This window comes from Stigmatopora argus, chromosome 17 (assembly GCF_051989625.1).
Source record: "Stigmatopora argus isolate UIUO_Sarg chromosome 17, RoL_Sarg_1.0, whole genome shotgun sequence".
NCBI classification, from domain to species: domain Eukaryota; kingdom Metazoa; phylum Chordata; class Actinopteri; order Syngnathiformes; family Syngnathidae; genus Stigmatopora; species Stigmatopora argus.
In genome coordinates, this window is record NC_135403.1 from 1,337,005 (window position 1) to 1,349,595 (window position 12,591).

At 41.2% G+C, this 12,591-nt stretch overlaps 1 protein-coding gene across 4 annotated transcripts in view; it reads right to left on the reverse strand.

Annotated features, from left to right (window-relative positions):
* The window catches only part of pomt1 (protein-O-mannosyltransferase 1), a 123,438-nt gene that overhangs the window by 74,882 nt on the left and 35,965 nt on the right, over positions 1 to 12,591 (reverse strand). For all 4 annotated transcript variants that reach the window (XR_013305878.1, XM_077624466.1, XM_077624464.1 and 1 more), the window contains one exon: positions 4,280 to 4,339. Coding sequence is in view for 3 of the 4 variants with exons in the window: in XM_077624466.1 (XP_077480592.1) it covers positions 4,280 to 4,339 (60 nt within the window). In the remaining variant the exon portion in view is untranslated. The remainder of the gene's footprint in view (positions 1 to 4,279; positions 4,340 to 12,591) is intronic.

Sequence of the window (12,591 nt, forward strand, 5' to 3'; positions counted from 1 at the left end):
CCCCCAGGAATTTGAAGGACTGGACCCTGTCTACACATACTCCATTTATGAGGAGTGGGGCCAGATCTGTGCCGTGTTTGCGAAAGTTCAGGATTATTTCTTTAGTTTTCGTGGTGTTCAGTGTGAGATTGTTCACCGAGCACCACGAAGACAATTTGTTGACCTCATCTCTGTAAGCCGACTCATCCCCTCCTGAGATGAGTCCGACCACAGTGGTGTCGTCAGCGAATTTGATGATGGCGTTAGACTGGTGGGTGGGTGTACAGTCGTGTGTGTACAGGGAGTACAGAAGAGGACTCAGTACACAGCCTTGAGGGGAGCCAGTGCTTAGTGTAATGGAGGAAGAGAGGTGGGGACCAAGTCTAACAGTCTGTGGTCGGTTGGTCAAGAAGTTCTTTATCCAACAGCAGATTGAAGAGGATAGTCCAAGGTGGGAGAGTTTGTCAGTCAGAATGTCCGGTTTTATGGTGTTGAAGGCTGAGCTATAGTCAATGAAGAGCATCCTCACGTAGTTCCCATGGTGTTCCAGGTGGCTCAGTGCTGTATGAAGAGCAATGGCAATAGCATCCTCAGTGGACCTGTTTGCTCTATAAGCAAACTGGTGAGGGTCAATTGAGGGAGGGATTGTATTCCTGATATGGCGGGCTACCAACTTTTCAAAGCACTTCATGATCACAGGCGTGAGGGCAACAGGCCTATAATCATTCATGCTGCCAATGGTTGGCTTTTTGGGGACAGGGATGATGGTGGCAGATTTCAGACAGGATGGAATGATGGATTGTTGCAGGGAACAATTGAAAATGTTTGTGAAGACTCCAGCCAGCTGGTCAGCACAGGCTTTGAGCACCTTCCCAGGTACTCCGTCTGGGCCAGCAGCCTTCCTGGTGTTCACAGACCGCATTACCAGTCTCACTTCCTGTTCCCGGAACGTCAGTGTATTGCTGCAGGGTGGTGGTGGGGGTGTTGAGACTGGGTCTGATTTGTCAGTCTCAAAGCGGGCAAAGAAACGGTTCAATTTCTCCGCTAGTGAGGCATCTGCATTAACAGACATATTATTGTTATTGTAGTTGGTAATATGTCGTATTCCTTGCCACATCTTATTTGGGTTATTTTCTGTGAAGTGCTCCTCAATTTTCTTGGTATATGCTGCCTTGGCCTTTTTAATGCCTCTTTTCAGCTCAGCTCTGGCAGCTCTATATTTTATCTTGTCCCCTGATCTAAAGGCGGAGTTACGGCATTTGATGAGTGCCTGTGTCTCATTGGATTGCATTTAATACCGCCATAACCCTGTTGTATTCGTATTTCCCAATCACTTTGCTCTCAAAAGGTAGAATGTAGACCTGGCTGGCTGCTGTAGATCTATCTGGTACCCAGATGTCCGGTGTAAACATCCAATCGAAACATCCCCACTTTTATTTGTTTAAGAAAATAATAAATTAAACACTTTATTTTTTTTCACTCACACAGTTTACAAGAAATTACAATTAATATATGTTTTATGAAATTTATATGTTAGAGAAAAAAAGACCGGTCAAACCACAAGAACAAGAAGACTGCGTTCTACTTCCACTTTAAATCTACATCTCAAAATGTACTGCTGGACATATTTCTAAATACAAGTACATACGTGCTACCATTGTTTTATATTTTTTATTTTATCCTTGCGTTTAAAGTAGTAGGCATTTGCCATATTTAAGGAAATATATATTCAAAATGATTTGCTGAGAACCTTAATTCAAAGATTAATCTCAACGTTTTCTATGCTGGTGTAAATTTTCTGGAGTAGGATTTTTGGATTTACAATTTCATAACAGTAGTACTTACTGTTACTACTACTTTATTTTCTCTATTTCTTCTGTCACGTACTGTTCTGCGTGATCTCCAAACGGCTACTACTTTAAACGCAAGGATAAAATAAAAAATTGGCAGCATATTGTAGTACGTATTTAGAAATATGTTCAGCGGGGGGCAGTACATGCCCTTGTTATTCCTAAATGAATGTAATCTGTAACGGGCCGTATATGGCCCGCAGGCCGAGGTTGAAAAAAATGTACACACACGATCCGGGGGCGGGGCGAGCGCGTGAATCCCGTTTCAGCGAAACGTCCGTTCGGCCAAACGTTCATTCGGCGAAACGTCCATTCGGCGACCTGTCCGTCGGCCAAACGTCCGTCGGCGAAACGTCTTTCGGCGAATCATCCGAGTACCATCATTGTCATGCTGAAAGACCCGGCAACGTCACATCTTCAATGTCCTTGCTGATGGAAGGATATTTTCACTCAAAATCTCTCGATACATGGCCTCATTCATTCTTACTTTTACACCGATCAATCGTCCTGATCACTATGCATAAAAACAGCCCAAAAGCATGTTTCCACCCCCATGCTTCACAGTGGGTATGGTGTTCTTCTGATGCAATTCAGTATTCTTTCTTCTCCAAACACGAGAACCTGTGTTTCTACCAAAAAGTTCTATTTTGGTTTCATCAGACCAGAACACATTCTCCCAGTCCTCTTCTGGATCATCCAAATGCTCGCTAGCGAACCGCAGACGGGCCTGGATGTGTACTGGCTTAGGCAGGGGGACACGACTGGCAATGCAGGATTTGAATCTCTGGCGGCGCATTGTGTTGCTGACAGTAGCCTTTGAGCAATGTTCCCTCTAAGGTGCGCGCGTGCGCAATTGCGCACTACTCTCGTCTTCTCTGCGCAGCAGCAATCATATGGGGCGCAGTATTTTTTTTTTTACCCCTTTCCCCATGATGGCGCCGTTTAAGCGGCAGCCAGTGGCAGTAGCTTTGTCCACTCTTATGTTTTTCGTGTTTTACAGCATGTTTTACATGAAAAATTAGAGGGAACATTGACATGCACCTGCTTGTGGCAGGTGTGATACTGGTGCGCCCATAGCGAGCAATGATGATGTCGTGACCGGATGATTCGCCTAAAGACGTTTCGCCGATGGACGTTTGACAGACGGACAGGTCGCCGAATGAACGTTCGTTCAAACAGTGTTTAATGATTAAATATAAATACTAGCATTTGTTAGTTCAATGATTAAACGCTGTTTTCAGCTGGATTTGACCGAATTTGAGAGCATTTTGAGCCGTTTGGCGAATGGACATATATGGACGTTTTTTTGCCTCCATCGCGACATTTTACCGAGGAATTCACTTCCCTGGGCTCGGTTCTAATGTCCAAAGAGCTCCAGTATTTGTATTTAATCATTAAACGTTGTTTTCGGCTGGATTTGACTGAATTTGAGAGCATTTTGAGCCGTTTGGCGAATGGACGTATATAGACGTTTTTTTGCCTCCATCGCGACATTTTACCGAGGAATTCACTTCCCTGGGCTCGGTTCTAATGTCCAAAGAGCTCGAGTATTTGTATTTAATCATTAAATGCTGTTTTAAGATGGATTTGACCCAATTGCTGTCATTTTACGGCTCGGTTCTGCTACATCTGCCCGCCCAAGAGTGCTTATTCCCGTGCTGCCATGCCCGCCCAAGAGTGCTTATTCCCGGGCTGCCATGCCCGCCCAAGAGTGCTTATTCCCGGGTTGCCATGCCCGCCCAAGATTGCTTATTCCCGGGCTGCCATTGATGGTAGACTAATAAATTGAGAGTGATGAGCGGCAAAGGGAAATGAATCATTGATTTTTACTATAATTTGGACAACGCCGGCGGCGGGCCGGATTAAAAATCCTAACGGGCCGAATATGGCCCGCGGGGCGAGGTTGAAAAACATGTACACACGATCCGGGGGCGGTGCGAGCGCGCGAATCCCGTTTCGGCGAAACCTCCGTTCGGCGGAACGTCCATTCGGCGACCTGCCCGTCTGTCAAACGTCCGTCGGCGAAACGTATTTAGGCGAATCATCCGAGTACTGATGATGTCGCTCACACTGGTACTCAGTGCGCTCAGGGAGGTTGTCTTTCTGCCCAGACCAACGAAAAATTAGTGGGAACATTGCCTTTGAGTGTTTGATTGTCTTTCATAATCACCATGCTTTAAAAAACTAAAAAACTATTGGCTAACAAAATCTACAAAAATATGGTATCAGCATCGATAATTTTTCTGCAGAAATTATTTTTGGGGGGGCAATTAAATATTTTGCTCCTGAATTTTGTTGCTGAAAAAATCAATCTTGGACTTTAAAGGTAAAAAATTCTGTTGCAGACATTTCGTCAAATTATTACCATTGGGGCAACACTATTAGGAACTAGTGAACATTTTGGTGCGTAGTTCAGCAAAGCTAAATCAGATACAACGGGCGATTCTGACCCAATGGCGCCAGCGCAGAACATCCCGGAAAGCAGGAGCCAAGCATACCTGGCGGGCCACCTGTAATGGAAAAAGTCAGGAGGTCACCAATCACCCTTCCCATGATAAGAGGCACATATTTACTTAAGCAACTGAGAGGAAAATGTGCAGTGTTCCCTCGGCATTTCGCTGTTCGACTTTCGCGTCGTCCTTGGTGCATCGTGGATGTTGGAGTAATCATTATTATAAATGTGTTTGCAATGCTTATTTAGGAATATAAAGCCTTATTATAAACATGCTTACAATATTAATCAATATATTTGCTTATTAGGAATAGTAATGCTCATCCTAAATGTGTAACAATATTAAACAATATATATGTGTTGATCGCTGTGCTTTTATGTTAGAGTTATTGGCATTAATAAAAGCCATTTTAATGCATCTCTTGCTAAAGTAAGGACTGTGGTTCACATCAAGAGGACACGGGAATGGCCTTGGGCATGGAGAGGTCTCACAACAAGTGCTCTTGGGAACTGCAAACTGTTTTCGGCGTCGGAGGGCTCACAACAGGTGATCTTGGGAACTGAGGACTGTTTTCGGCTTCGGAAGATGGTCTCACAACAAGCGCTCTTGGGAACCATGGACTGTTTTGGGAAGGACCTCTTGACTGGAGGGTTCGCATCGAAACTCTCTTGGGAAGATTCGACAAGACCTACAATTGTTTTGATAACTGTACAAAATTGTTGTGAGACTCTACGAATGTTTAGACTTCTGTGGGGCATGGCGTTAAAATCTTATGAATACATTAGCGAAACGGACTTCGAGTTGTTAGAATAATCTTGACCGGACGAGCGGGTGGATGTATTCTCTTCTTGCAAGAATTAAATGGAGATGTGACTACAGATGCCTTTTTTATTGAAAGCTGAGTTTGGAAATACCTAAGGATAAACCTAACAGTGGATTTTCTCTATTAATAGGTAAAAAAAATGGACAGTACCAGTGGATACGTTAGGAAGGGTAATGTACGGTGCATCGATTACATTTTATAGGATATATATGCAACATAGCACACAAACATGAACACACATTTAATAAACACAGCATTAAGAATTCAAACAAACACAATCAACAACAAGCATTAACATTTTGTGATTTCTTTATATATATACATATATATATATATATATATATATATTTACATATATATACATATATATACGTATATATATATATATATATATACAGTGGTACCTCGTCATACAAAATGCTCGTCTTACGAGGGAAATGTCGATCGAATAATTCGCCCGTGATGCGGTCAAAATTTCGTGATGCGACCAAGCCAGGTGGCCATGGCATTTTTTTTTTCCATCTCTTTCGTGTATAAAATCTTTCTACGAGCATTGGGCGGACTTTGCATTTCCATACCCGTTTTTCCCCCCACTTTGGTCTACATTTACATACCAGGTAAACAACAATGGATCGGCAGAGTTTTGCAAAGAAAAGATCTGGAATATATGTACACTCGGTAATCAGACACGAGGAAGCGGCAAGTTCCAAACAACTCTTGATGCGTTCGTTTTGAAGGCTCCGGCGGAACGTCGGGGTGGGGCCAACCCGTTACAAAGGTAAAAAAGATTAAAACTAAATTAGAATTCAGTTTTGTGTGAAGTTACATTAAACGTTGAGTGTCTGTATATATTAATCCAAGTTAATTTAAATTTGTTTGTTCGTTTACGAGTGCCGTGGATAAAGTCAGCCCCGAACAGCCCCCCCCTCCGCCTCCGTGTGTATGTCGTTCCCTTCCCCTCCGCGAAATGCATCTAATTTTACTTCTATTAAACACATTTTATTACTATTAAACCACTCGTTATTTATTACTTTGTCAATACATGGGGAATTAGAAGAAATAAAACATGTTTTACACGAGTGCGGCGTTGCCGTGGATAAAGTCAGCTCCGAACAGCCCCCCCCTCCGCCTCCGTGTGTATGTCGTTCCCTTCCCCTCCGCGAAATGCGTCTAATTTTACTTCTATTAAACACATTTTATTACTATTAAACCACTCGTTATTTATTACTTTGTCAATACATGGCGAATTAGATGAAATAAAACATGTTTTACACGAGTGCGGCGTTGCCGTGGATAAAGTCCCCCCGAACAGCCCCCCCCCTCCGCCTCCGTGTGTATGCCGTTCCCTTCCCCTCCGCGAAATGCGTCTAATTTTACTTCTATTAAACATATTTTATTACTATTAAACCACTCGTTATTTGTTACTTTGTCAATATATGGCGAATTATAAGAAATAAAACATTTTTTCCAATCCAATATCCTGTTTTTGGTGTTTTTTTCAGAGAGTTGGAACGAATTAATTTGTTTCCCATTCATTTCAATGGGAAACTTCCGCTCAAGTTACGAGAATCTTGTCATACGAGCTCAGTCCCGGAACGGATTAAGCTCGTATCTCGAGGTACCACTGTATATTTATTTATTTATATATTTATATATATATATATATATATATAGGGAGTACAAATGTGTTACTTTGAATGAAAAATCTTTTAAAAAGTCACTACAAGTGGTATTTTTGAGATACTGTATGAATCAAAAATACATTATTAGGGTCAATATCATAAGGAAGTTAATATGCCTGTGTTGGAGTAATCATTATTATAAATGTGTTTGCAATGCTTATTTAGGAATATAAAGCCTTCTAATATACATGCTCACTATATTAATCAATATAATGCTTATTAGGAATAGTAATGCTCATCCTAAATGTGTAACTATATTAAACAATATATATATATATATATATATATATATATATATATATATATATATATATATATATATATATATATATATGTATATATATATATATATACATATATTGTTGCTTTTATGTTAGAGTTAGAATTAATATGTGTTTTCAACGAAGACAAACGCTTACTCCAAGGCCCACAGCTCGAGGACACATTGTTTTCGGACACTCTTCGGCAGAACCCAACGAGACTGTTTTGACGGGACTCCAGCAGCAGATTTGAAAATACTGCTTTGTTTACATTAAACTGATTTGCTCTGTTTACCTTATAAAGAAATTATTATGCTTACTGGTGCAAATTCAAATGCCGTTGTTTTGCTTATTGTGCAAATTCTTACGCAGGTGTTCCGATAAAGACAGTTGTTTTTATAACCTTCATGATGTTATTCGGTTAAGCTTATACAATTGTTCAAAACAGTTGAGACAGTTGTTTTTGCTTATGCAATTGTTTAAATCAGATTACCTTTGAATGTTTTGGTTATGTGCCGCTAAATGGACCAAAGAGTATGCCGCTCGTCAGAATGCTTTGTGGACTGAGACGACGTCACAAGGCACCTCCTTGCAAGTTGTAAGCAGAATTTGTTGAAAGATGTTTTCCTATTTTAATTAAATATTACTAATAATGATTTAAAAGGTTTGAATCATTATTCCAACATTTGGTCCTTCGAGTAGCCGGGGTCAACACACCGATAAGGAATCCAGACGCTGCAGTTCAATATCTGGAGTGACCGTGCACGGCGAGAATCCCTTTTCCAGGCTGGATTATTTCTCAGCAGCGCCTGAATTCTAATCGGTTGACGACTATCCTCTGGGTAAGCATCTATCGACATTTCTGCCGAGTCCGCGTGTGATGGCTGCATATTGTTGACGGGCTCCAAATGCGCGAAGGGCATCACACGCGATGGCCTTATTTTGAGAAGTAAGGCTCGCGTCCTGGGGATGGCGATTTTAAAACCCTGCGGATACTAGTCACTAGCAGGTAGACACGGTGGGGTCTATAAAAATGTGGTGGTCGACGTTGGTTGTGTGTGCGTAGTTGTTAAAGCCTAAGGGGAAACAGGAAAAAAGGTACTACGGGGATACACACAAATCCACTCCAAAAATGGGTGGTGCAAACAGTAAAGCGGCTATTGACGACGATCCAAAGATGCGTCTGCCGTGTAAAGATTGGATTGTTGAAAATCAAAGCGCTACAAGGGTTAAACACCTAAATTTATGGATAAACAAATATGGGTTTGCTGGCCAGCTTAATATGCATGAGATGATACTGCAGGATAAAATACGTGCTAAGCATGGGGGAAACCTTAACAAAATGGAGCAGGAGGGATATAATGATACCTATTATTGGTTTATGATGGCAAGGAAACGGAGTAATGGATGGGTTAAATCAGTTGATAACGGTGGGAATGGAAACACAGAGGCTGTGTTATTCCACAGAAAAGAGGACGATGAGACTGGCCCGGTGGGGAAGAAGTGTGTTGTTGTTGTTAAAAAGGAGGAGATATTGCCGAGGCCCCCTCCGACAAATATGAACGACCGGCTGACCAGGTCGGGAGGGCCCGTGGGGGAATGGTCAAAGACATGGGGAGAAACGCTATCTCCCCAGCCTGGGGCGCCGCCAATGAGTGATGTGTTTATTGAACAATATCCCATGATCGAAGTTGCTAATCCTAATGTGGGCAAGGAGCAGGCTCCTACTATCCTGGTTCACAGGACTTGGACGCAGGACGACGTGAAAAAGGCCGTAGAAGGCATCACGTCGCATAAGGTTGATGTGGGGGTGTTTGTCTTGCAAATGGAGGACATTAGACGATCTTATCACCTGAATGGGGTATGGGGTGGAAACGCAGCAAATTTGGATGTTCGCGTTAAAAGGTGATTGGCATGCTGTTAGAGGTGATTGGAATCCAAAAGCTGATGGTGGCCCGTTGTGTCATGACGGTCGTGATTTGAATTTGAGAGTGCATGAACTGATTGATCGGGTTACGGGGAAGTTTAAAACAAAAGCTAATTATACCGTGATCAGCAGAGCTAAGCAGAGGGATGGTGAGCCTTTTGCAGAATATCAAATCAGGATGACGGCTTGTTTTAAGGCCAACAGCGGCATCGCTGAAGACCACGCGGTGGGCAGCCTTTATCAGGAGCAGCTAAAAAAATGTGTTGCATGCTCATTCAAATTATACGCTTAGGGAATGGACTGAAAAACACTGGATAGATAGGCCTACGGGCACGCTTGAACAATACGTAAATCAGGCGGTCCATGCTGAAGAGGTTTTAAAAAAGAAGAGTGATAAAACGGGTCCGTTGTGTGAAAAAATAAAAGATAGCGCGGCCTCCTCGGCTGACGGGGACAGAATAGAAATCGGGTTTTCAAAAATGCTATGTGCTGGGTTTGTGGAGAATTGGGGCATATATCGCGTGATTGCCTGGACAAAAAGGTCTCTAAAAACAAGACAGGCCTGCTCAAAATGATTTGAATGAGGATTTTGAACATGAGGATGTTGAGCTAATTTTAAACCAGAGATCACATTCTTTGTGAATGAATTCAATTGGAATTTTTTGTGTGATGCTGAAAGTTGTAAAATGGCAATTAAAATGGTTATTTCCAAATGCTAGGCATACCTTGTTAATAGTAACTAAATGTACTGTCAATGTACTGGAATAAAATGGCTTATTATGGCTTATCCTGGTTTCGTTCCCGTCTGCTAGCGGGAATATTTTGGTTAACAGAAATACAAAACAGCCAATTAAATGTTTAGCGAGGTTGCCAAAACTGCGTTTTGGTCATACTCTAAACTTGCCGAATAATGCTTCGATTGCGGGGGAAGTGCTCTGTTTTGGTGCGGCTGATTTGACAGTGTTAGACATTATAATACAGTATAGTAGGCGACCGCACAAGCGACTAAAATTTTTGGGGGACCCCTTCCGTGGAGAATATTACAATAATTGGCCTTGGGGGGTGCTGAAGCAAACTTGAGGGCAGAAATAGGTTTTTGCTATGATATAGTTGTACTTGCAGCATATTGTGATTATGGGGTCTTGGGAAATATTGTGCACAAAAAGAAAAGAGAGCGTTTTGGAATTTGTAAACAAAAGATAAGAATGCTGCTTCTGCAGCGAGCGTGAAGGTCACAGTCAGCGGCTAAGGGCGCGCTTCCGTTTAAACATTTCAGAATAAGAACAAAACATGGTCTGCAAGGGATGCAGGGTTCCGCGATTATCTTCGCATTTATTTTTGGGATTTAATCAGAAATGTCTTTCGAGGTGATAGAAAATCTGTTTGGCAAAGATTGATTTGGTAAAAGCTTTGGAATTGGGAATAATGCTATTATTATTATTTTATTTTTTGTTTTGTGAAGTTCAAAGGGCTCTTAATTGAAGAGAGCTAGTTTTGGAGGATAAAACGATATTATTACTGTTTTTGAATGGTTGGATTGTTCAAAATACTTTAATATAGGAGATTGGCTGGTTAAAGAAAAAAGAATGGATTTTTTTTACAATATTATGGCATATTGGTGACAATTTGTGGGTCCTTTATTAAGCATTGAAAATTGTAATTAGGAAATGCCTAGTAAAAGGTGGATTTCTCTAATTTAATTATTGTAGATTTTTCTTGTGGTAATAGGGAGCTATAAGAAATGGCTCTTATCTTAAGTAAACATAGTATGGGGTGATTTGCAATTTATGTCTTAGGTATTAAGAGTTCTTTGGTTGTTAAAGGGATCAGACATGAAATTAACAATGCAGAAATGAGAAATTTCATGGCATTCGTCCAAATTGTTAGGTAAATTCAACCTGGCTGGGGTAGATAAGATAATTCGTTAAGGATAGGCATAGTTTCCCTAGAAGAAACATGGAGCGCCTTTAAGTGCACAAAAGGCGTTCCCTGTTTGGCCTAAAGGGGGAATATGCTTTGGTATAGGTCATATTGATGACTATTGGGACGTTATTACTGTCTATTACTTTAGGGGCATACAAATTAAGAATTTAGCCAAAACTTACTGCATTGCAATTATGGGGTTAATACACCTGAATGTTACGGTGATAACGATTGGCAGTAACAAGCTTAGATAAAGGGGAATATCTACAAAAAAAATCTAAATTCAGGTGGGGCCTTTCATGGTGTGAAACAAGTGATGAAATAATGTCTATGTTTTAAAAATAACATCTCCAAATTATAAAATATCAACCTTGGAGAAATGCTTTAAGTAGATGGGTTGACTAGAATGGGCAAAATTCGATAACATTGAAAGGGGGTGTAACTTAATGCAGAACATGGAGATAGTTTTTTTACAAACGGTTAAATAAAAAGGTGTGTGTGTGTGTTTCAATGTGTCACAACTTTTCCGTTATTGCATTATTGGCGAATAGATAGTTAATCACAGCCACTCGCATGGCAGTCTACATGCTGACTGACTGGGGTAAGGGGCGGTGGCAATTGAACAAATTTCTATTTTTAGATATGTGGCATCTGAATCTAATACATTAATTATCTAGTTTCTTCAGGCATCAATCTTGCGGTTCGAGGATCTACTAATGCGGAGTGGATCCAGACCTTCCGGAGTGTGGAGTATTCCTGGTGTCCTCAAGAATGCGTAGGTTTTCTCTGGGTACTCCAGTTTTACTCCAACAAACCAAAATTATGGATGATTGGGGGAGCACTCAAAGCAAATTCCTTGATTATGAGTGCGAGCGTGGATGAGTGTCTGTCTTTTGTGTTTTAATTGGCTGGCCACCAAGATATATCAATATTCTAATATCAAGGTGGAATATTTCTGAAATCGCTGATAAGCCTTTCAAGGACGGCGGTGGCAGAGTAGGACAGAAACAAAAAGAAAAGAATTTCGCCAAATGAAATTTTTTGATTTCTGCAATGGGAAATTTTGGGAACCAGGGGGACTAAACAAAAACAAAAGACTTATCTGGGAGGGCTGCCATTTTGAGTCATGGTAAATTTCATGCCTCAAAAGAGGGGGAGGTTATATATTCAATCTATATGCAGATATATGGCCAAAACACGGGCGATTCCCCCTTATGTCAAGCTACAAAAGCTACATATCCATTTCAAAGGATACATATGGATTTTATAGAATATGTGTGGTACATAACAGTCCTAAAACAGATTGGGGAAACCTTGTTGCAGAAACTGGTCTAGATTGGCAAGCTTGGATGACACACGCGTGCGAAAAAACCATCAGGCCTTCGATAAAATTAACCCATACGGTGGGGGCATTACAAATCATTATTCAGACTGACAAATTAACTTGTGGATCCTTGTCTGACGTTTTTCCTAAGTCCATGGGCAGGTGGAGAAGACTCTTTTTACAAAAATCTACAATTGTGTCTCAACAACAATGACCATGTCTATGGATGGAAACACCCGGATCCGCCATAGTAAAATTAAAATCTGAGATGACCAGAGAATTCATTTCTGCAACGGGGAGTTCCCAAACGGGAGGCGGTAAGAAATAATTGGTTGCTGTTGATGGAAAATGCAGCTATTACTATAAATCA